Source organism: Ovis aries, chromosome 19, assembly GCF_016772045.2.
Source record: "Ovis aries strain OAR_USU_Benz2616 breed Rambouillet chromosome 19, ARS-UI_Ramb_v3.0, whole genome shotgun sequence".
In the NCBI taxonomy this organism is placed as follows: domain Eukaryota; kingdom Metazoa; phylum Chordata; class Mammalia; order Artiodactyla; family Bovidae; genus Ovis; species Ovis aries.
Window position 1 is genome coordinate 59,363,289 of NC_056072.1, and position 22,161 is coordinate 59,385,449.

Below are 22,161 nucleotides of genomic sequence, written 5' to 3' on the forward strand. Positions count from 1 at the left end.
GAGCAAGCAGACAGCCTGTGCTCAGCGCAGCCCAACACGCCGTCGCCACCGACAACGCTGACAAAGGCCAGGCAGTGACACGGGCGAGAGCGAGCCGTGCGCCAGAGCGAAGCACGGAGCTCCAGAGACGGCTGCGAACAAGAGCGCTGGCACGCAGGGCGTGCTCACGCGCTCAGTCTACGTCTGGAAGGCCTGGGAGAGTATGCGGACGACGGAGCGCCACTCAGCGGTGGAAGGAGGGAAGCTGCCACACACTGCAGCTCGGACGAGCCCGGGGACGGCCTGTCGGGAGGGCTGCGTCCACAGCTCCTGGGGGACTCTGCTTCCGTGAGGTCCCGAGGGGGCCGGGGCACGGAGACCCCCGACAGCGCGTCCTCGAGCAGCCTCGGTGTGCGCTGCCTGCCCCGGCCCCGCCACGGGCGACGGGGCAGGAAGTGACTTCGGGTGGGGTCAGAAGCTCACATTCCTCTCCAGTAGTTTTACGAATTGGCCAGGTAAGAAGACAACAGCCACTAGCTGAGAGTGTGCCTGCTGGGAGCCGCGCCCCCGGGGGTGCTGAGATACATGCGGTCCTCAGCACCCCCCAGGCGCGGTCACAGACGTGGAAACGGGGCAGCAGACAGCGCATCTGTCCCAGGTCACATGGGTCCCCGGTACCCACGCGCACAGGGGCAAAGGGCACCCCGATTCCACACCCGGGGACCCACACGCACAGAGGCAGAGGGCACCCTGATTCCACACCCCGGTACCCACGCGCACAGAGGCAGAGGGCACCCTGATTTCACACCCCGGTACCCACGCGCACAGAGGCAGAGGGCACCCCGATTCCACAACCCGGGACTAATGCACACAGAGGCAGAGGGCACCCTGATTCTATACCCCGGTACCCACGTGCACAGGGGCAGAGGGCACCCTGATTCCACACCACAGGACCCACACGCACAGAGGCAGAGGGCACCCCGATTCCACAACCCGGGACTAATGCACACAGAGGCAGAGGACACCCTGATTCTACACCCCGGTACCCAAGCACACAGGGGCAGAGGGCACCCCGATTCCACACGCCGGGACCCATGCACACAGAGGCAGAGGGCACCCCGATCCCACACCCCAGGACCCACATGCATAGGGGCAGAGGACACCCCAATTTCACACGCCGGGACCCACGCACACAGAGGCAGAGGGCACCCCGATTCCACACCCAGGACCCACACGCACAGAGGCAGAGGGCACCCCGATTCCACAACCCGGGACTAATGCACACAGAGGCAGAGGACACCCTGATTCTACACCCCGGTACCCAAGCACACAGGGGCAGAGGGCACCCCGATTCCACACGCCGGGACCCATGCACACAGAGGCAGAGGGCACCCCGATTCCACACCCAGGACCCACACGCACAGGGGCAGAGGGCACCCCGATTCCACACCCAGGACCCACGCGCACAGGGGCAGAGGGCACCCCAATTCCACACCCCAGGACCCACACACACAGAGGCAGAGGGCACCCCGATTCCACACCCCGGGACCCATCCACACAGAGGCAGAGGGCACCCCGATTCCACGTGGGACAGTGAGCAGCGTCACCCCAAGGCAGCTCCCAGACATGAGGCCAAAGGACATCCTGCCCCTGCACCCTCCAGGCCCGTGTGCTTCCCTCCACGGGTGTGAGGCGCCTAAAGGAAAACAGAGCACCTTTCATAAAACCTCTGGATCCGTCACTTTCCCACTGTATACTGTGGGGCACCCTCTGAGTCGTCTCTTTTTCATTTATTAAAAACCAACAGCAAACACAAACTTTCCTCCCCGAAATCTTGCAGGGGTCAGTGGGGACCGCGGAGCAGAGCAGGGACTCGGCAGCAGCTTTGTGACCGTCAGCCGCCGTCCGCAGACTCAACCAACAAACCACACAGGAGTCGACCAGGCCAGCCCTGCAGTGCTCACGGTCACCTCTCACTCCTCGGACCTTCCTGAGGGTAGGGAGCCGCCCCCCACCCCCCGCCGGGCCGGGTTGGGGTCCAGGGGACAGGCCGTGCCGGGCCAGCACACTCCTCCAAGACAGACGTGTCAGAGGAGAGACGCGTCCCACCCGATCACAAGCTCGCTGGCTGCCGCCAGGTCCCACTTCCATTTTACATCACGGCTCTTGCTCTGCTTTGTGCGTGTGCTGTTTTCCCCCTTAAATCTGAAATCAGGCTGGAGGCTTGCAGGAGGACCTTGAGAACCGAGGACCATGGCTGAAAACACAGCAGAGTGCCCAGAAAGCGCACGGTCTGCCAAGCGTGGTCTGCTGGGAGGAATGTCGGCTGGAGCGCGAGTCCTGGTGGAGGGTGGCAGGCAAGCGGGCAGACGCAGAGTGCGCTCCGCACCGCAAGGGCTGGGGCTGCAACGTGAGCGCGGTCCTGGCCAGCACCGCACCCTTCATCTGCAGCAGAAAGGGCCCGGAGGGAGCCCTCCGGCCCGGTGCCAGGGAGGGGCCACCACCCACGTGTGCCCGGAACGCAGCCCGCGTCTCCCACGTGAAGGACGTGGCAGGCCAGCCATGAGTGCCGGGACCATGTCCCCAAGCGCCCCCACGTGGCTGGGGCTGCACGCTTTGAGGGGAGCTCAGGCCCTGGAAAGGGGAGAATCACCTTCCACCAGGTCCCAGTTAGGCAGACGGTCAGGCTGGAGCTTCCAGAAGGAGAGGGGCTCCACCAGGTCCCAGTTAGGCAGACGGTCAGGCTGGAGCTCCCAGGGGAGGGCTCCACAGAAAACACAGAACTGAAGGCTGTCGCCACCCTGGGAGCCCTTCTCTTCATTTTGCTTTAAAGTCGTAAGTGACTTTGAGAGACTGAAGCGTCCTGCTGGACCAGGCCTCCCGCCTTCGAGAATCAGGCTGTGATGTGGAGCACAGACCTGCCAGCTCCCTGAGCCGCGGCGGCTGCACCCCCAGCTCCAGCCCCATCACAGGCCTCCCCTCCCGGCCCAGTTCAGCAGCTTCTCCCGCTCTGTAGGTCTGGGGCGGGGCTGCCGGGCCACCCGCACTGTCAGCTCCCCAGGCACGCTCCTCCTCAGCCCTCTGCAAGGCCTCACTTTCCCGTTTTAAAGACAGGGGACTACGGTGAGGGACGCCTGATCCCGGACCGCACAGCCTCGTGTGCAAGGCTCCGTGTCCATGAGAAACAGGTCGTGCCGGCTGGGAGGCGGGTGTGAGGGGCTGCCTCGGACAGGGGCTGGGGCTGATCCGGGAAGCAGGCGGGCCATCAGGCTCCGGAAACCACGGCAGCTGAGGGCGCCGGGCCAGGTTAGAGGATGCAGAGACGGAATCACACTCGGCCTTACGGGATGAAGCAAGTTCAGGTGCTTGGACCACCACAGTTTTTTTACAACAAAGAAAATGAAGTTTTCTCCTGACCTATATAAGCAAGACCAAAACAACAACCACCTCCCCCCAGAACCTAGGCTTCCTCTATGCCACACAGCATACAGATAAGAGAGCAATTTTTTCCCCGTTTAATGCAATTATTCCATCGTGTGCGTTTTACTGGTTAAAATCTGCAATTTGAAGTTGTCATTCTTAGATGGGAACCTCAAACAACAGGTTTTATCTACCTCCTGAAAAGTGTGGATCATGGGGAAGGAGTTTTTTTGTCCTGATAAGACAGTAATCTCCTACCTTGCTGACTCAAATGCGCTTGCATATTAATTTGCTTCAGACACCCCCAAACCCTGCTGAACTGGCTAAACTGTGGGCCAAATTCAATAATACGGCAACCTCCATTCAGTGCCTCATGAAGATAACTGCATGTTTAATTTAGAAGTACCGATCGCTTCTCAGTGAAATGCTAACGCCAGCCAGCCCCTCTGTGCGGCCCAGGGCTGACAGGCACCCTGCAGACCCCGGTCTGAACACTTCGGACGACAAGGGCCACAGCCCACATCTCTTCCGAGCGGTGTCTGTTCGTCTAAATCACCGCACTCAGAAACGTGCCCCGCTAGGTTAATTTCCCTGACGTACAGGCAATGAGATCGAGCTTCAGATACACAAATATTATCTGGGCCGATTGTATCTGATTAGCAAGACATACTCAGTCCTCCGGCCAATGTGAATGCGCAGCTACTCAGCTGAACTGACCTAAGGCGTTGTTTCCTTTCTCTTTGGCAACTGTGTTCCATGTTTGACCCCTCAAATTTATTTTAAGTAGTTTTGCAAACAGCTTCCTCTCCCCCTCCTCCCCCGTGCCGCCGGCATCTCACGTTTCTTGTGCACAGAACATGTTTTGTTCACCCTGGGAAGCGGCACTTGGGGAAACAGAGAGACTGCCTCCGTCAAGTCGGAATCAGAAATAGGCCCCATTCATCCCAGAGACTCAAACGGGACCAAGGGCTTCCTTTCCTTCCACTGGAACAAGCTGGTATGCTCACTGGCATCCCCCGGAACTGGGATTCACGGCTGCCCTTCCAGGCTGTGAAAGCAAGTCTCCCTCCCGGCCGCGAGGTGCAAATGCCTGCAAACCCAGGCCCACTCCCGGAGCGGCCTCACGTGCACTGGGCCAAGATGCCCTGCGGCCTCTTCTCTCGCGGAGACTCATGCTGGTTCAGCAAGAGTTTTTCCAGGAAAATAACAATTCCAGTAACAACAGCAGGGGTTGGGAGATTCAGCATAAGAAGGCAGAGCTATCACTGAGAAGCGGTTTCTGGGCCTGGTAAAGAAAGGAGGTCTGCGAGCCGCACGGTAGAGGAGCGGGAGGCCAGTCTCGCTCGGCTCGGGTCCTGGGCTTCTGCGATCACAGCTGTTCCTCAGGAAAGACTCTGGGAAGCTGCAGTGATGAGCTTCACAGGAAAGCAAGGTGTGTCTCTGAACTGAAGTCTGTGTGCCGCCTCTCCCAACACGCCGGCCCCCGGACGCAGCTACCTCCAGACAGCCACAGTCAGAAACGCCACCGCTGAGCTAGCTCGAGTCTGAATACAGCTGGGGTACCGCGGTCACGGCTCAGAGAACGTTTGCCGCACGGTCAGTCTGGGTGCTGCTGACTTCCGGTGAAGAGTCATCTTCAGAAGCTGAATTTTCCGTGCTTCTCAGCCCCCAAATATAAGTTACTTATGGAGACTGCTTCCAGCTTCACTTCATATGCTGAAAAGATCACGGGGCAAAAATGTTTAAAAGTTTCCACTGAAGGAAAGAAGACAGTTTTCATACTTCTCATTTGCCCAAGAGACTCTCTTTTAAAACAACCCCAGAGTTGTAAGAGAGGCCTGGAGGCCCGAGTCGTGTGGGTCCCGGGGACCCCGGCTCAGCACTATGGGCTGGGCGCACCCTGCTCAGCCCGGGGTGTCCAGGCACACATCGACCCCTCCCGAGCCTGAAATCCGCTCTCGAGGGCCACGCATCTGTGGGCGGCCCCTCTAGAGACCCGGACACTGACCATCTACACCAAGAACAGCTATGCACGGCTCACGGCGTGACGCCTACAAACAAGCCCTGGAGTTGCCACGTGCCCTGTCCCTTCTGGACGCTTCGTCCACCTCCTCGCAGATCAACCTTCCTGTTTATAAACACAAACTGGAGCCTGCTTCTCCAAGACACAAACCTCTACACCACGTAGCAGCCACCCGTGGCCTCAGCCACCTGCACCGCGGCAGAGGGACGGCGCGCAGGCTCTCAGTTCGCTGCAGTGAGACTGGCTGCCCGGGGGCCACTCGGAGGTGTGGTCTGCCCGGCCAGGCAGACAGAGCTTCCAGAAATTTCACAAGTGCAAATCTGGGGGAAACGGAGAATCAGCAAGGCCGTTTAAAAACCCTCATAAAGGGTTAATGTTTGTTAGCTAGAAAACTTTAAAATACATCAATATTATGTATTATGTTTGATATACTGGGAAACATACATGTCCCCCAAATAAACAGTAAACTCGGGGGGAAATTGTTTCCCCAAGTGAAAGAAGGGCACCCTATCCAGTCTTTGGAAAAACCTGAATTTTCTGAATTTTCCCCCAGGTGTACACACAGGCTGAGCTCAGGTTTCAAGCACATCAGGCTCTGAAGAGCCTTCTGTCTTGGTACTAAAATCAGGAGTTAACGAAAAGAACTTTCCAAGCAAGGCTGAGTCACATGAACTCACCTACCTCCCTCGACACTGAACTGATGGTCCAGGTGTTCGCTTACAGAAGGAACCAGAGCGTTTCAGGGAAGCCCACGCCCACGGCCACAGAGACGGGGCCTGCCGCCGGGGGAGCAACGCTCCCAAGAACACCGTTCACAGAACGCTCGCCCCGCACCAGCTTCGTTTCTGCTCCTCCTTAAGACGACTCTTTCCTATTTTGCCAACCGGAAGTCCAGGCCCCAGGAAGTCGGGGAATCTGTCCAAGGTCACACAGCTAACGGCTCAAAGTCAGCTTCTCAGGCTCGAAACCTCACGCTTTCTAAGCTGCTCCGCGTTCCTGCGCGTGCTGATGTGAGTTCCGTGTCCTTCTCCTGCCGCGGGGAGGCCCAGGTCACTTTAAAGGCAGCTCGTTCCCCATCACGCATTTTGGGTCCGCTCGCATGCCGCAGGGACAGGACGAGCGAGGGCCTCCGGCAGCCCGGCCTCTCCTGGCAGACAGAACACACTGCTTTCTCACAACTGTCCACGTCCCGCTTTCCGGGCCTCTTTCCCGCCGTGGGCCCTTCCTCCTCCCAGTTCCAACTGCCTTACAGGTTTACAGCCAGACCCACGTGACGGAGCACTTGTACTTCGTGGGTCAATTCAGCTTCTCCCCAGTGACATTACGGCCGATGACAAAGTAGACCGGCAATCTTACGTTCCCGCCATGTCAGATGCCATCCACCGGCCTTTCTTTCCCACCAGATACAAGGAGACTTCTGACAAATGGTTTATTTTTACATGAAATGTCTTTTAAAAATTAAAACGTCATATCATACTTAGCTGCAGTCCTAGTAGCTAACGCCACTTACTGAGACCTCGTAGGTTGCAGAGAACTCTGTCAGTCTCAAGAGTCGTGCGCTGAGATAAGGGCGAAGGCTTATCTGTGGAGCCTCACAGAGCCCGCGCCGTGACTCCTCATCTTGAAGACGAGGAAACTGAGGCTATGAGCAGCCACTGCCCCCGAGGGATTCCCACTTGCGCCCTGTTCCCCTGCCCGGGCTGTGCGAAGGTGTGACTGGGAGGGGGCGCTGGACTTTATGGCCCCCGAGACAGCCTCCCCCGGCGCCTGCCACCCTCTGCCTGGCCTGTGACCCCCGGCTCCCAGGACCCAGCGGTCAGCCCCCAGCTTTCTGTGCATGTCCACTCCCCCGCCCAGCCCTGGCCGCACGCAAGGGATGGCACCCTCCCCAGGACAGGGAGCCTCTTTGCAAGACCCAAGAGCAGCCCGGGGCCAGCACTGGTCACCCCTCCGCAAGCACACATGTGTGCTGACCAGGAGACCGGAGAGGAAATAGCCCAGCGCGGGCACATCCCCAGTGCGGGCACATCCCCAGCGCGGACTCCGTCCCAGGCCAGGGCCTGAGCCCGACTGGGGAGAGCGGGGCTCTGTTGCAGTTTGGTAGGAAGCGGGGGGAGGGAGAAAGAGAAAGAGAAAGAAAGTCAGCCGACGATGCCACTGGTGGGGGGGGGGGGCGAGTGCAGCCAGGTCCTGCATCCTGTGGAACCGCCAAGCAAAACAATGAATCTATTTTCCCTCCCCTTCTCTGCCTGAAAAAATGCAAGAATTTCGCTTCCTTCTTTGAAACATAGCTCTTGCATAATTTCAGAGCTCGCTCCCACTGTCTGAAGCACTGAGGGAAGGGGGTGCTCGACTCTCACAAGCCCTCGGGGGGGGGGTGCCCCGTGCCGGACCCTCAGAGCTGGTCTGCACGCCCCTGGCAGGGAGGGCACCAGGTCGGAGCCGACTGTACCACGGCTGCCATGGGAACCCTAATGGCAAGCCCCATTAATGAGCCACCACTCCTTTCTGCAGTGTGTGAAGAGACAAGGGTTCAGAAAAGTCAAACGGCCAGTCACAAAACAAGCCAGAGCCAGAGCCAAATCCCCTTTCAGTCCTGGTGGCCTCAGGGCCCTGCCCGGCAGTCTCTGCCCCTCGGGGAGGTCAGCCGCGGACCGCCCGGAGAACACGCAGAGGACCCACAGTGACCGTGTCTGCAAACCAGAAAGCCTGACTGGCTGCAAACCTGGGCATCCTGGGGCTGAGCTGACGGCACTACGGGAGGAGAGAAGGCCCCCGAGCACACTGGATGCAGAGGAGGAGGACATGCGGGAAACTGGTCAGGGACGTCGGCTCCGTCCTCTGCCCTCCAGGCCTGTGAGGTCTCAGAGCAGCCGCCCCCAGCGCAGCCCCCAGGTGTGGGGGCAGACCCCAGGAGGGGGCAGAGGCCACAGCGGGCATCTCCTCCAGGCCGTAGGGAGACTTTCCCAGCCTCCTCTGCGTTCCCAGGTCCACGCAGCCCCTCGCCCACCCGAGAGGCACAGGCAGGCCCCGTGCCCTCTCATGCGGGCACACAGCCCTGCCCTCTGTGCCTCCCCGTACTGCGGGGTGTGGGCAATCAGCTCCAGAGGCAGAGGTGCGGAAGCAGCCTGTGGTTTGAAGGGCGGATCATAATTCAGGTTGGAAGCTGACACTAATCAGTTGATGTTCACTTGAAAAGACCAGATAGGCTGTGCAGGAGCATTGCAGCAGGGGCACCGGTAAGGTGAGGGAAGTAAAAATTACTGGTATTTACCCGGGCTGCAATGCCCGTGGAAGGACTTCTTTTAAAAGGGAGCACTTCTGAATGGCTATTCAATCTGAATTTTCCAGATAGCGTGGGGAACCTGCGCTCACAGAAAGCTCCCTATCTGTGCCATCGCACGTCTGCGGGGCGCCGCTCCCGTCTCCACGGCAGGGATTCTCACTCTGCGTTGCTCCGTTATGAGCTGACGGTGACCCGAAGCACACACGGCACTCAAGAATCTGCCGGGAAATTACCGCCAAGGAGCGTCTGTACCATTCCCTGCTCGCCACTCCTGCCTCGGGCACCGAAGATGGAAGCCAGCTCAGGACCCAAGGCAGAAGCAGCGTTCCGTCCCCTTACAAACCAGCCTCCCCTGGAAGTGGAGGGTTCCGGCGTTTTTCACAAATTGTGTTCCTAGAGAAGCGTGGCATGAGGCTCTTTTGAAAGCCTGAGCTCAGGCTCCCTGCTAAGAAAAGCCGGAAGAGGGGCTTCACAAGGATACAAGCGAGAAGGCCACCCCAGGCTCCAGCAGGGCGGGCACAGTCAGATTCTTCGTCAGACGCCACTGATCTACGGATGGGCCCGAGGGGACAGCCGTGCTCACACGCCCACCATGCACGCTGCGTCTGTCCTGTGGACACAGTCACCTGGGGAGGTGGGTGCTGTGACTAGAAAAGGTGAAACGCGGGGGACTCACACAGGCCAAGCCTGGGAACCCAACTCTCCTCCCGCCGGCTCTCGGAGGCTCCACCTGGACCCCCACGGCCGGCCGCAGCCACGCAGAGGGGCCGGCCTCACGTCCGGCACCCCCAGCCCTCGGCTTCCTGTGGCGGGGCGGAGGGGAGACACCAGCACAGCCTCCTGCAGCACACGCTCTGGAACAGCCGCCGAGCGAGCGGGGTGACCACCCGCGGCCCAGGCGTGCTGCCGGCGGGACTGGAGTGGCCTCGCACTGGGCTGCCAGAGCCGCGGCGGGCCACACCTGGGCACCGCCCACTTCCCCGGGGGGCTTGGCTGTCCCCTCCCAGAGGCACCTGAAACCTGCATGTCCAGGCTGAGGGGAACAAGGAGGCTGTGAGACCCCGAATCTGGGGGGGCAGGGGAGCAGGAGGGCTGGGCACCAGGACATGTCCTGCAGCCTTGAAAGCCGCCCCGGGAAAATACCATGGAGGAGCTGAAAATAGGCAAATCCTTGTACAAGAGCAGACATGGCTGAGTTCAGCCAGAACTATGACCCCAGGGAGGCAGGCAGACCACCTCTTTTCTCTCCTGGAAAGTCCCTGCTTTGGCTAATACCACAAACTTGCAGGAAAAAAGGAATACCGCGTGACGAGGGCTGGCACCTGAGCCCACATCTTCAAACGCTTTAAAAGTTAAGCCCGGTAATCTTTACGCTGATGCGAAAGGGGCGGCATATACATTTGACCCCTTGCTTCAAACAGAAACCCTCCCAGATGGCTTTTAATTGGAAGGCGGTTGTTTTGCTTTCGCAACAGTCTTTAACCTCTGCCATTGTACGTACAAGGCTGCAAACCATATTTCCATTGATTAAAAAAAAATGAAAAATAAACGTTCAAAGAAACAATATTTTTCTTTTTAAGGAAAAAAAAAAAAAAAGACAGCAAGCAGCTATTTTCTGGAGGGGTCAGCGCTTAAAGGCATACATGGGAAGCCACCCTGGCTGCGGCTTTCAGTTTATTTTGTCTTGGAAAAGCCCGAGGTCATTCTAACTCCGCTGACCTGTTACCCCACAGGGATGTGTCCACCCAGGACCGCGAGCAAACACTGCCCTCTTGTGCCCGAACAGGCCCGAGTCGGCAGGGAGACGGGGACGCCGCCACCCAGCGCGGCCTCTCCGCGGCCCGGACGCGGTCAGGAAAGGGTGATACACGTGTGTTACCAGGGAGCTTCCTCCAGTGCCCCCTGCCGGGACAGACGGCAAGGTAAGAGGAAGACGGGGAGATTCGGCTGACGAAACCGACCCAAAACAACTGCCTCTTATCTTTCCTAGAAGAGTCGCTCCTCGAAGAGAAGCTTCATTGGTCTCCACGGCAGGTCTTATCTACTTTAAGAACTTTTAGAAACAATACTGAATCTGCAAAACAAGTGTATAGTACTTCTTTTTATCTAGGAAACATTTGCCAGGAAAATACTCCACTTGATTCCAGGGGGAGAAATCAACAGGTGGGGGGGCCCCAGGTGCTGCTTCTCGGAGGAGCCCCCAGAGCTCAATCAGGGCTCTTCTTCCTGATGGGCCCCGGCCTGCAGCGTGACCTGCACCCTGGGGCCCAGGCTCCGTGCCCAGAAGGCCACCCCGGCATCTCAGAGAGCCTCACGGGGTGTAAGCCACTGACCCTCAGCACAGGGCCCGACGGGAGCAGAGGCCAAGGTCCAGCCCTGCGGGAGCCGGCCTGCCGGCGGGAGCCCACGCCCAGAGCCCTGGGCTTCTCCGGCAGTCTCCAGGTGTGCTCAGCACCACAGGCCACCCGGATGCTGCGCCCACACGCACCCTTCCAGGCACAACACGATGGGCCAACCCTCACGCCAAACTCGTTTTGGGGGAAAGTGAAAAAGAAAGTGAAAGTCGCTCAGTCGTGTCAGACTCTTTGTGACCCCATGGACTATGATTTTCCAGGCCAGAATACTGGAGTGGGTAGCTTTTCCCTTCTCCAGAGGATCTTCCCAGCCCAGGGACTGAACCCAGGTCTCCTGGGTTGCAGGTGGATTCTTCAGCAGCTGAGCCACCAGGGAGCCCACTTTGGCGGAAGAAAGCACAAACTAAGTACCAAGTCTGCCCCCAGCACCCCCTTCAGCCCAGCGGGCACCCAGCGGGAAGCACAGGGGTGCCGGCGGCCTCAGCTCCTCAGTCCCTGCGCGCGATACCCAGCGCTTGGCTCGGCAGTTCAGCGTCAACGGCCGACTACAGTCCTGGCATCCTGGCTGCTGTCCAGCTCAGGTGAGCCAGGAGTGCCTGCCGCTTCCTGTCTCCCCGTGGTCCTGCCCTCCCCCCGGGAAGAAAAGGGGGTCCAGGGCCAGACGCAGGACTTGGCGCATGCAGCTGGCGGGCCCCCTCCTGGCCTCTGGCCTGTGATCAGGACCACAGGACACGCACTGCCTCGTCCTCTGGCAAACCTGGGAGGAACACAGGCTCCAGACAGTCTCATCTGTCCAGACTGGCCAGCCCACAGCAGCTTCCTGTTGTGGACACTGGCTCTGAGAGTCAGCCAGATTGGCCTCTGACACACAGGGCAGCTTCAGGACCCGCATGCCTACCGCTCCATCTCCACGTGCCCGGCTCACTCCTCCCCGCACGCTCACAACGCACAGCACTGCCCCCACAGCGGACACGGAGCTCCACCCTGCCCCGCTCACCCAGGCAAACCCCGCTCCGAGCGTGCGTGTGTGGCTCAGGGTTTGCAGAGTGAATGAATGACTGAACGCCTCAGCCGCCTTTCCTTCCTCAAAGTCTGACCGTAAGGAATCAGGTCGGCTGGCCAGATCCTCAGGGCACTAGGAGCCCCGGGAGGAGAGAAAGAAAGCCGTGGGGGCGGGCTGGGGGTCCAGCAGCCCCCAGTCTCCTGCAAAGAGCAGCTGCCAGGACGCAGGAGCCGTCAGGACTGGTGGGCAGAGTCCGCCTCAAATGCCGGGGCCCCCAACATGACCGAGGTAGCACACCTCCCGGGGTCTCGGGGCCCTCCTGTGGGGAGCACGGGGAGAACCCGATGGAGACCTGGCCCCGCGTCCAGCCCAGCCCCTCTCCCCAGGAGGGTGCAGTCACAGCCCTGCCAGGGTGTAGGGTCCCGGCTCACATCCAGCCTCCTGGGTTCCTGAGGACCTGCTGCTCCAGGAAGGTCACTGGGGAGAACTCGGGCCCCAGGCTGGACCACCAGGGGCAGGAACTGCTTTTGGTCCTGCTGCCGACAAGAGCTGGCCTAGGTGGGTCACCGAGGGAGGCCACCACGCCGGCCCGCCCCGGAGGCCCCCACCTCCACAGCTACTGCGGGACCCCACGGGGCCCACAGGCTCACATTATGTTCATTTCCCCGTCCCGAGCTCGGGGGCAAGTTCAGAAGTCCTCGTCCTGTTGCAGATCAGGTCTGAATTAATACCCTTCCTCCAGAGAACTCCAGTAGCAAAGTGGAAACAGACACGCCAGACAATGGCCTTTGAGAGCCCCAGCAGGGACGGCTGGTGACAATGAAGCCCCAGGCTCTCCAAGAACCCTTAAGGTTAAAGGTTCACAGAGGCAGAAGAATTACCAAAGTACAAGTTTGTTCAAATTTCCTCCGGCAGATTTAAACAACCGGGGTCAAGCTGAAGATCGCCGGGGAAAAACCTATGAGACAACCCGGCCCCTTTGAACTGCGTGGAGAAAGGAAAATATACGGTGTGGGAGGGATCTGTGTTGTAGCTTTTAAAAATGTTCTTGAAAAGGTCACCCTGTTAACTCCAGAGCGCCGCGCTGAAGGATGCCTGAGATGGCCTCCCTAAGACAACAGGCTGCGGGCCCTCGCCGTGTGCGGCGAGCTGCACGGGGTCGCCGCGGCCCCGGCCCCGGCGTGCTGACCCTCTGCGGGCCATGAAATTAACCATCAGCACAGCAGAAATCTGCTCCGAGTTAAACTACTTTGCTACGCAAAGTGGCCTGAAAGTGAAATATGAGGATTGAATTTCCACTGGAAGATTAACTCGTCTGACCTCCAGGCAGGTCTGCCGCGCATGAACCCTGTGTGGCCGAGGGCTCCCGGCCCCGCGGGGGGCAGGGCGCGGGCCGCGGGCGGAGGGCCGGCCCGCGCGCCCCGCTCTGCGCCTGCGCGGAGGCCCTGCCCTTGGTCCTGGAGCCGGTGCCGGCGGGACCCCCGCCCTGGAGGCCCCGGCGCGGCGCGCACTGACCACCGGGGGGAACGCGGGGGCTGCGGCCCAGCGCGCGGGTCAGGCCCTCCCCACGGCCGGCGTGGCGACGGGGGGGCTCCCGGGGCCGGCGCCGAGCCAGGGGGACCCCGGCCTCTGCGTGCAGAGCCGGGCAGGCAGCTCGTCAGGCCCGGGGTGCTGGCAGGCAAGGCACCCGGCCCCCCAGGAGGGGCCGTCAGCCCAGTGCCGAGCCGGCCTTTACACCACCGGAGAGAAAACGGAAACCTTTCCGGCAGCGAAATAAAATAGGCGTATCAGCCGCTCAGAGAGTCCTCCGCTCGGGCGGAAGGGCGGCTGCCAGAGGGGCTGGGGCCCGAGACGCCGCAGGCGGTGCTCGCCGAGCGCGGGGCGGCCGGGGGCCTGTCCCGGAGCGGCCGCGCTGGGCAGCGGGCAGGGGCCGCGCTGCTGGGCGTGCGGGGGAGGAGCGGGAGGGCGGCGGCGGTCACGAGGGCGCCCCGCCCGGCGGTGGAGAAGCGGGCGCTGCTCGGCGTGGAGGGGCCCCTGCGCTCTGGCGCACAGGGAGGCCGCAGCCGCCTGCGGCTCCTGGCTGTCTGCACTGCGCTGCGAGGGGACACGCCGGCATCCCTGAGCGGCCTGCTGGCGGTGCTGGGCACGCCCGGCACCGGCTCTCCAAACACGCCCCTGCATGCCCTCCCCGCCCAGCCCACGCCGCTGGGGCCCCCAGCATCCTCCCGGCCCCCTGTGCTCTGCCCGCCTGTGGACCCCAGAGGCGCTTGGGGAAAGCAGCGCCATTTACGGAAAGTCGTCTTCCTCTGGGGCAGCAGCTCTGAGGACCTCCTCCAAACAGACTGTATTTTGGAGAGCAGGGAACACCGGGGTCACACACATGGGAGGGTCTCGGGTGCCCAGGGCAGGGGCTCTGCAGTTCACCTGGAAGTGGCCCCAGCAGAGCAAGCGCCACCCTGCCGCACAGCCGGGAGCCGGACAGGCTTCATCCCGACATCAGGGGACAGAGGCCGAGCCCCCCATTCCAGGAGCTTTACGCCTCCGGGTGACCCCAAGGGGCAAAGGATGGGGCCCCGCGTCCAGGGGGCCCAGCAGGTCAGCGCCGGCATTTCCCAGTACTAACTCTAAAAGGGAACAGTCAGGCTTATCTGCAGGTAGCACCTGTGCGTGCCAGCAAATAGACGTCCTCGGGAAGTAGGCTAGAGACGAAGGAGGCGATCAGTCTCCTTGAAGCCCCGAGACACAGAGGCATCATCCTAGCACGAGAGATACGGCAGAGGGAAACTCAACTTCTCTCTCTACAGCAAAACTTGTTTCTTCTCCTGCCAAGAGAGGATCACCGCATCAACTAGGTTCCCCCCTCCCCAGCAGCCTCGGCCACTTCAAAGCAGCAGGAGCCTAATTAAAGACCCAATTAACAACACACAGAACTCCAATAACCCAGGGAGAATGGAGGCACAAGTCTGTGCTTTTGACAAACTGACTTACGTACAAACTGCTGCTCAGGAGCCGGGCTCCCCCCAGAGCAGTGTGGGCTGAGGCCCTGCACACAGCCTGGAGCCACTCCCCCCGAGCAGCACGCAGCCTCCTTTCGCAGGCGACCCTCAGTGTGGAGGGAAACCCCTGCCTTGGGGCCGGTTTGCAGGACGCGGTGAGGTGATCGATCGGGGCCCAGAAGAGCACGCTCTGGACGGGAGATGCTCCCGGGCGCCGTGCCCGTTCTGCCGCACCTCCCCAGGCTTCCCCTGACAGGAGGCGCCCCAGGCTCCAGAGCTCCGGCCCCGTGGACTCTGCGCTCGAGTGCACACTCACTCACACCTGAGGCGGTGGACCTCTGGGCTGTTACGTGAAAGCTCCTGATTTTGACGTGCTGGCAATGAATTTTTATGAAAAAATACTTCAACACAGGGGCTATCAAAACATACCCCAGTGTGGGGCGAGACCCTCCACAGGGTGGACAGGCGGGAGGAGCCTCCTCCTGCCGGCGCTAAGGACCGGGCGGGCAGGTCCAGGAGGAGGACTGGAGGGTGGGGGGAGTCCAGGAGGAGGGCGGGGGTGGTGGTGCCTAAGGGCCTTCCAAAAACTCGCAAATGGCACTTCCAGACACCCCTCACCCCTCACCACCTGAATAATGTCGGGCACACATAATCCTCTCAAACTACGTCCACTTAATTCAACTCACTTATTTGTTTACCTCAAATATTACTGAGTAAAGACAATCCAGAGAAGGGGAGAAAATATTTGCCAATCAGATACCTAATAAAAGATTGGCATCCACAATACATAAAGACTCTTACAACTCAATAACAAAAGCCAAATGAGCCATCTGAAAAAAGGGCTCAGGATCTGGATACACAGCTCTCCAGAGAAAACGTACAAATGGAGCGAGAAAACATCCGAGAAATGCAAGTTTAGGTGTCGGTGAGCTATCAGCTCACGCCCACCAGGACGACGACGACGGTCCAAAAGCCAGGCGGTCACCCGTGCTGGCGGGGCCGTGGAGCAGCCAGACGCGCACCCGCTGCTGGTGGGAAAGCAGAGCGGAGCAGCTGCTGCGGGGGGCCGGCGGCAGCTCCTCGAGAAGCAGACAGAGATGCCCTCTGACCCAGCGACTCCACTCCTGTGCACAGACCCAAGAGATTGAAAGCACACGTCCACAGAGGAGTTTCTCATCATCGTCCAGAAGTGGAAACAGCCCAAATGTCCTTCAGCTGATGACTGGGTTTTTAAAGGCGATCTATCTGTATAATGGGCACTGCTGCTGCTGCTAAGTCGCTTCGGTCGTGTCCGACTCTGTGCGATCCCATAGATGGCAGCCTACCAGGCTCCCCCATCCCTGGGATTCTCCTACTCAGCCATAAAAAGGAGGGCGGTGCAGGTTTAACAAGCACAGCTTTGCTTTGGTAAGAAGAGCGAGCTCTGGAGATGGAGGCTACTGAACTGCAGACTTAAAAAGGGTTACGACGGTACATTTTATGTAAAACGTGTCTTACCACAATTAAAAACAAAAATGGATTTTTAAAAGGGAATGAAGTATCCCACACACTCTAACATGGATGAGCCCCGGGAGCAACACGCTTGGTGGAAGAAGCCAGACGCTAAAGGCCACGTCATGTGTGATTCCATTTGTACGAAACTCCAGAACGGGCACACGGACAGAGACGCTGAGCAGGCGAGAGGCTTCCAGGCCTGGGTCGGGGAGGGGGTGGGGACCGCCGTGGCTCGGCCTGGGTCGGGGAGCAGGGTGTGGACCGCCGTGGCTCGGCCTGGGTCGGGGAGCGCGTGGGGACCGCCGTGGCTCGCCCTGGGTCGGGGAGCGGGTGGGGACCCCTATGGCTGTGTGGATCTTCTCACTCTGAGGCAGCTCAGGCTGTGGCACTGACTACACAGCTCTGGGAACAGGCTGAAGATGCTTAAATGTGCATCTGAAGCGGGCAGATTTTATGGGATGTGAATTACATCTCAGAACAAATGTTTAACAAAACAGCCTTGACGGTCCATGCTGCCTGGCCCAAGAGCCACCCGGAGGCCTCCAGGCTCGCGGGAACAGCAGGTGGAAGGCCTCTCGGCCCTCTTGGGTCCCCAGAGCTCCAGAGACTGTTCTCCCCCTCACATCCCACAGCATGGCCTCAAAGGCCTGCTGGTCAGAGGGAGCCTCAGGCCCAGCCTGGCCCAGGACCAGCCAATGCAAGGACCAGCGTGCAGGAACAGGTCTCAGGCCTTAACTGACTGGTCGGCTCCTGGGACGCCTGCCCAAATCTTATTCCAACCTGGATGGAGTAAATCTGAGGCTAAGTGAGAAGTTTAAAAGCAACTAATTTTAAATGATCACAGCTTTACCAAAAGCTGTGGCTATGGTTTCCTCTTGACTTTGATCATAACCTTCCAGCAAAACATTCGCCTCGCCAAAGCAGGCCTGCGTTATTTTCTATTCCTGGCACGACTAGAAAATAGTCTTTGATTTAACATTTGATATGTTTTGTTCTCAAGGGCAAGCCCCATAAGAAGAAAAATGTGCCCCAGCAGAATGAGGTATGGCTACCTGCTTCCATTTTTCTTCCCAGTTGGTTCCTGCTCAAATATTCTGCATTCATTTAAACTCGAGGCCGCGTCTCTGACGTTATACGGCTCCCACACTGTCACCCAAAACCCAGCAAAGTCACCTGCTGGCCAGCGGCTGCTGCTGCAGGTGGAGCTTGACTTGGGTCTCCTAGAGACGTCGAGGGCTCTGGGCTTGGAAGAAGGGGTCCCACCCGGCACTGAGGAGCAGGGGACGAAAGCCAACGGATTCCAGGAGCCAAAGGAGCTAGAGCCGAGGAAGCGCCTCCACTCTCATCACCGCCTTGAACACGCCTCGGCGTTCGAGGACGAGCGCGAGATGCCGCGACTCAGCACGGCGAGTTTCTAGGCAGACCCACTGAAAGATTAGGGTGGAGAAAACAAGAAGTGTCTTTCTGTTTGGTTGGTGTCACATGAGGGGAACACCTGAACTCCTGGAGTGGCCAGGCCCTCCGTGTGGTACCTCTGCTTGGGCCACGCGGCCTGCTCGGCGCTAAATGCAGACAGCCAACGAGCAGAGTCACAACCTGGGGAAAATGCACGGTCATCCGCACACGAGCCTTCTCGTGGGTCCAGAGAGAGCGTCGCAGACAGGCTGCAGGCGTACTCCTGGAGAGAGCGGCTGAAGGCACCGCGCGGCTCCATGCTGTCCCGTGAGCTCGGAGACGTGGAAAACCAGAGAACGGAGGAAGCTTAAGCGTCATAAAGAATGCTCCCCGCCCCGGGCTGCAGAGACAGGCTCCCGGGGGCTGCCCACTGCCCTCCAAGGCCAGGAACCCCAGCCGCACGCGTAAGGCTCTGACAGCTCAGTAGCTCTGGCCAGGCAGGCCCAGAGCGGGGCAAGCCTGGCGGAAGCACCGCTGAAGCAGGGGCACGGGGGGCCGGCGATCAGGGTGACGGTTGGGCACACAGTGGCCGTTCATTACCCACAGGCACAGGAGACAGGGAGACACCGCACTGTTAATCCTGCAGCCACAGACGACTACAGATGGCCGAGCCCAGCCGCCAGCATCTGTCAGACCTCCTCCTTCCTGCCAGGGCAAGAGCGAGGATGGGTCCAAGTCCCTCACCCCCACTCAAGCCCCATCACTGAATCTTGCCGAAGCTCTAACTCTGAAAGATTTATACTCTAAAATGGATCAGAGGAAAATACCGCCCAGAAACACCATCGCAGGGGCCAGGGCGGACGGGAACCCTGTCCACTCACACTGAGAGTGCCAGTGCTCCGGGGACTGGTCAGTACGGCTTGGAACGAGCTCTGACCCTCTGACCTGTGTTCTGCTCACTCTCTGCTCCGCTGTCAGTCCGCAGGGGGAGGACACCCTGCTGGTGACTTGTCACCGTCCCTGGCAGCCTCGGGGCTGGCACGTGGCTTCATTCACCGGGTGCCTCCCACAGGCCTGGCTCTGGTCATGGCACCGAGAACACACTGGTGAGACAGACGCTACTCCCGCTCGCTCCCAGGGAGGACAGAGGCCTCGACAAGCAAGCACCAGAAGCGCATCAGACGGCACGCAGGGCTCGCAGGCAACAACGGGACGTGAGGAAGGAGGCGCACAGAGAGCCAGGGGCTCCAGGCCAGCAGGTCTGAGGGGGCCTATCTGAGGAGGGGACACTCAAGCTGAGACTTCAGTAAGGAGGCGTCAGATGGTCCGAGAGGAGGGAACAGCAGATGCAAGACGGGCCCGTCCAACAAGGAGCAGGCCAGTGTGTCGGGAGGGCGGGAGACAGGGACGAGGCTCGCGGCGGGCAGAGGCCAGGCCGCGGTTCCCACGAGGGCAACGAGCAACCTCAGGGCAGTCTCGAGGCTGAGAGCGGACCTGATCTGATAACCATCCATCCCTCGAGTGACGGATGAGCCGAGGGAGGAGGAGAGGGCAGGGAGGAAGGACAAGGTCCAGGACGCAGGAGTCTGGGGACAGAAGCCAGGACTCAGCCTCCAGAGCCGTCTCAAGAAGACCAAGACGTGCGAAGCCTCTGGGCCATGAGGATGACGCGGGGATTCACAGACCCAGGTCACGGGCAGCCGAGCGGCTTCCCACCCCTGTCGGGGGAACTCCAGCGTCCTCAGCGGAGAGCTGGGGCCACACTCCCCCAACACGCCCCTTCACTCAGCACTGCTGCACAGACACCGGTTTGTAGCCACAGGCTGGCAGACCCTCGAACACCGTTCCCTTCCACTCAAAAGAAAAAGCCACTTTTTTCTACTTCCCCGAGGGGAAGGCGGGCATCTGATCTATGGAAGGAAGAAGAGCAGCAGCCTGGGGCCCATCGCCTCCATGTGCTCAGGTCTTGCATTAACACCGGTAAGAAGTGCTTCCGTTTCCTCTCCGGAAAACAGGAAACTCTCAGACTGCCTGCAGCATGGACCAGTCGGGAGGCAACAAGGTGGAAGTATTGGACACTCATCACACAGCCTGGGCCCCGTACGCCCAGTGAGGCCGTCCACCAGCAGGCCAATGGAACCATCTGCACAATCCTCGCTCCCACATGTGCCAGTGGGCCCAGGGAGCGCCGTCAGAAGGAACAGGAGGAGAAGACAGGTGGGCGATACCAGGGTCCTGGTCCACAGTGAGAAGGAGAGTCTCTGAGCTACACACCCTTTGTGCCATGTGCTTGCGTTAAAGCACTGTCTTTCTATATAAAAGGGACGTGTTTTAAAGCCCTGTCCGTGGAGTCCAGTGCACTGAAATGGGTGTGAAAAGGTAACTCCCCAGAGGTACTCTAGCAACTTCCTCTGCAGGGATGGGAGGGGTAAGTAGGGGCCTTCTACCTGGTCTGTGATGTTCTGTTTTTTCAAGAGTAGAATGTGCTCGTGTACTTCGAGTACTGTTAAAATTAATGAAACGGTGCATCACAGGAGGGCATCTGAGAAGTACCCACCAAGACCCTCTGCCCAGGCATGACTGTTCTAGGAGCTCTCCTTACCGACACACAAGCACACCCACCAAAGACGTCTGTTCTAGAAAACTCGCTGAAGAAGCATGGTGAGCAAAAATGGTAAAGGACACAAACGTCCATCATTAAGACGTTAAGAAACTGTTGGCGCCAGTGCGCAACGGATTTCCACGTGGGATGTTGAAAAACAATGATGTGTTGTGGTGGGTGTGTGCCTAGTTGCTCAGTCATGTCCGACTCTTTGAGACCCCACGGACTGTAGCCCACCAGGTTCCTCTGTCCGCGGGATTCTCCAGGCAGGAACACTGGAGCGGGTGCTGCTTTACTGCAGGGGCGGCAGCTTGGAGCGTCCAGTGAAACGGTGCCTGCGGTGTCACCAGCTCGTTTGCAAAAACGGAAAAGGAAGGACAAGAAAAGGAGGAGGAGACGCAGACACAGGCGCCCTGTCTCCACGTGGAGCCCGGAAACGGCGCGGGAGCGGGGACGGGGCCCAGGGGGCGGCGAGCGGACGCGCTCCGGGCCCCGTGCGGGTCTCTGAGCTTCCCCAGCCTGTGCTGCGAGCGAGGGGGCGAGCGTGCCACGCGCACACGCGGCAAAGAGGCCCGCCGCGCTCGGCGTCGCCGGGGCGGCCCCTCCCGGCTCCCCGCCCGCCCCCCCAGCGCGCGGCCCCACGGCTCCCCGCCCGCCCCCGGCGCGCGGCCCCGCGGCTCCCCTCCCGCCCCCGCGCGCGGCCCCGCGGCTCCCCGCCCGCCCCCGGCGCGCGGCCCCGCGGCCCCCCTCCCGCCCCCGCGCGCGGCCCCGCGGCTCCCCGCCCGCCCCCGCGCGCGGCCCCGCGGCTCCCCGCCCGCCCCCCGCGCGCGGCCCCGCGGCTCCCCGCCCGCCCCCGGCGCGCGGCCCCGCGGCTCCCCGCCCGCCCCCGCGCGCGGCCCCGCGGCTCCCCGCCCGCCCCCCGCGCGCGGCCCCGCGGCTCCCCGCCCGCCCCCGCGCGCGGCCCCGCGGCTCACCGCCGATGATGGTCCGGATGAGGGACGCGTGGCCCGGGCAGTCGACCAGCGTGACCTGCAGCCGCGGCTCGGGCCCGGGCTCGCGCTCCGCCCCCGGCGCCGGCCGCAGGTGCGCGGGCAGCGGCACGGAGAAGCACGAGAAGCCCAGGTCGAGCGTGATGCCGCGCTCGCGGCTCTGCGGCTGCTTGTCGAAGGCGGCGGTGGAGGCCGTGGTGCTGAGCGCGCGCGCCAGCGCCGTCTTGCCGCTGTCGATGTGGCCCAGGACGCCCACGTTCACGTTCACCCGCCGGCCCGCCATGCCGCCGCCGGTCCTGCCGCTAAGCCGGCCCGGCCGCCGCCCGCGCCCGGCTCGCGCGTTCCGCCGCCGAAGCTTCCGGCCCCGGCCCGCCCGCCGCGGCGCCGGGGAGCCGGGGCCGCCGGGGCGCCGGACGGGGAGCCAACGCCGTGCGTCCGCGCACGGCCCGGGCCGGGCCCGCGGCGCTCACGCTCTGGCAGTGCCGCCCACAGGAAAGGGGTGGCCCACGGTCAGCGGCTCGGGCCTCACTTCCAAATGCCTGCCTGGGCCCGGCGGCAGGCTCTCGGGAGAGATCGGCAGCGTTTGCAGCGCCCAGAGGGGCCCTGCACGGACGGGCTGC

At 61.0% G+C, this 22,161-nt stretch overlaps 1 protein-coding gene across 3 annotated transcripts in view; it reads right to left on the reverse strand.

Annotated features, from left to right (window-relative positions):
- EEFSEC (eukaryotic elongation factor, selenocysteine-tRNA specific) overlaps positions 1-22,161 on the reverse strand; it is a 116,973-nt gene that overhangs the window by 88,578 nt on the left and 6,234 nt on the right. Inside the window, exon 1 of one of the 3 annotated variants that reach the window (XM_027957859.3) lies at positions 21,527-21,850. The exons of the other annotated variants lie outside the window; for them this stretch is intronic. Within the exon in view, the coding sequence (XP_027813660.1) occupies positions 21,527-21,824 (298 nt within the window). The 5' untranslated portion in view covers positions 21,825-21,850. Of the gene's footprint in view, positions 1-21,526; positions 21,851-22,161 lie in introns of those variants that run through there. 3 annotated transcript variants of the gene reach the window in all.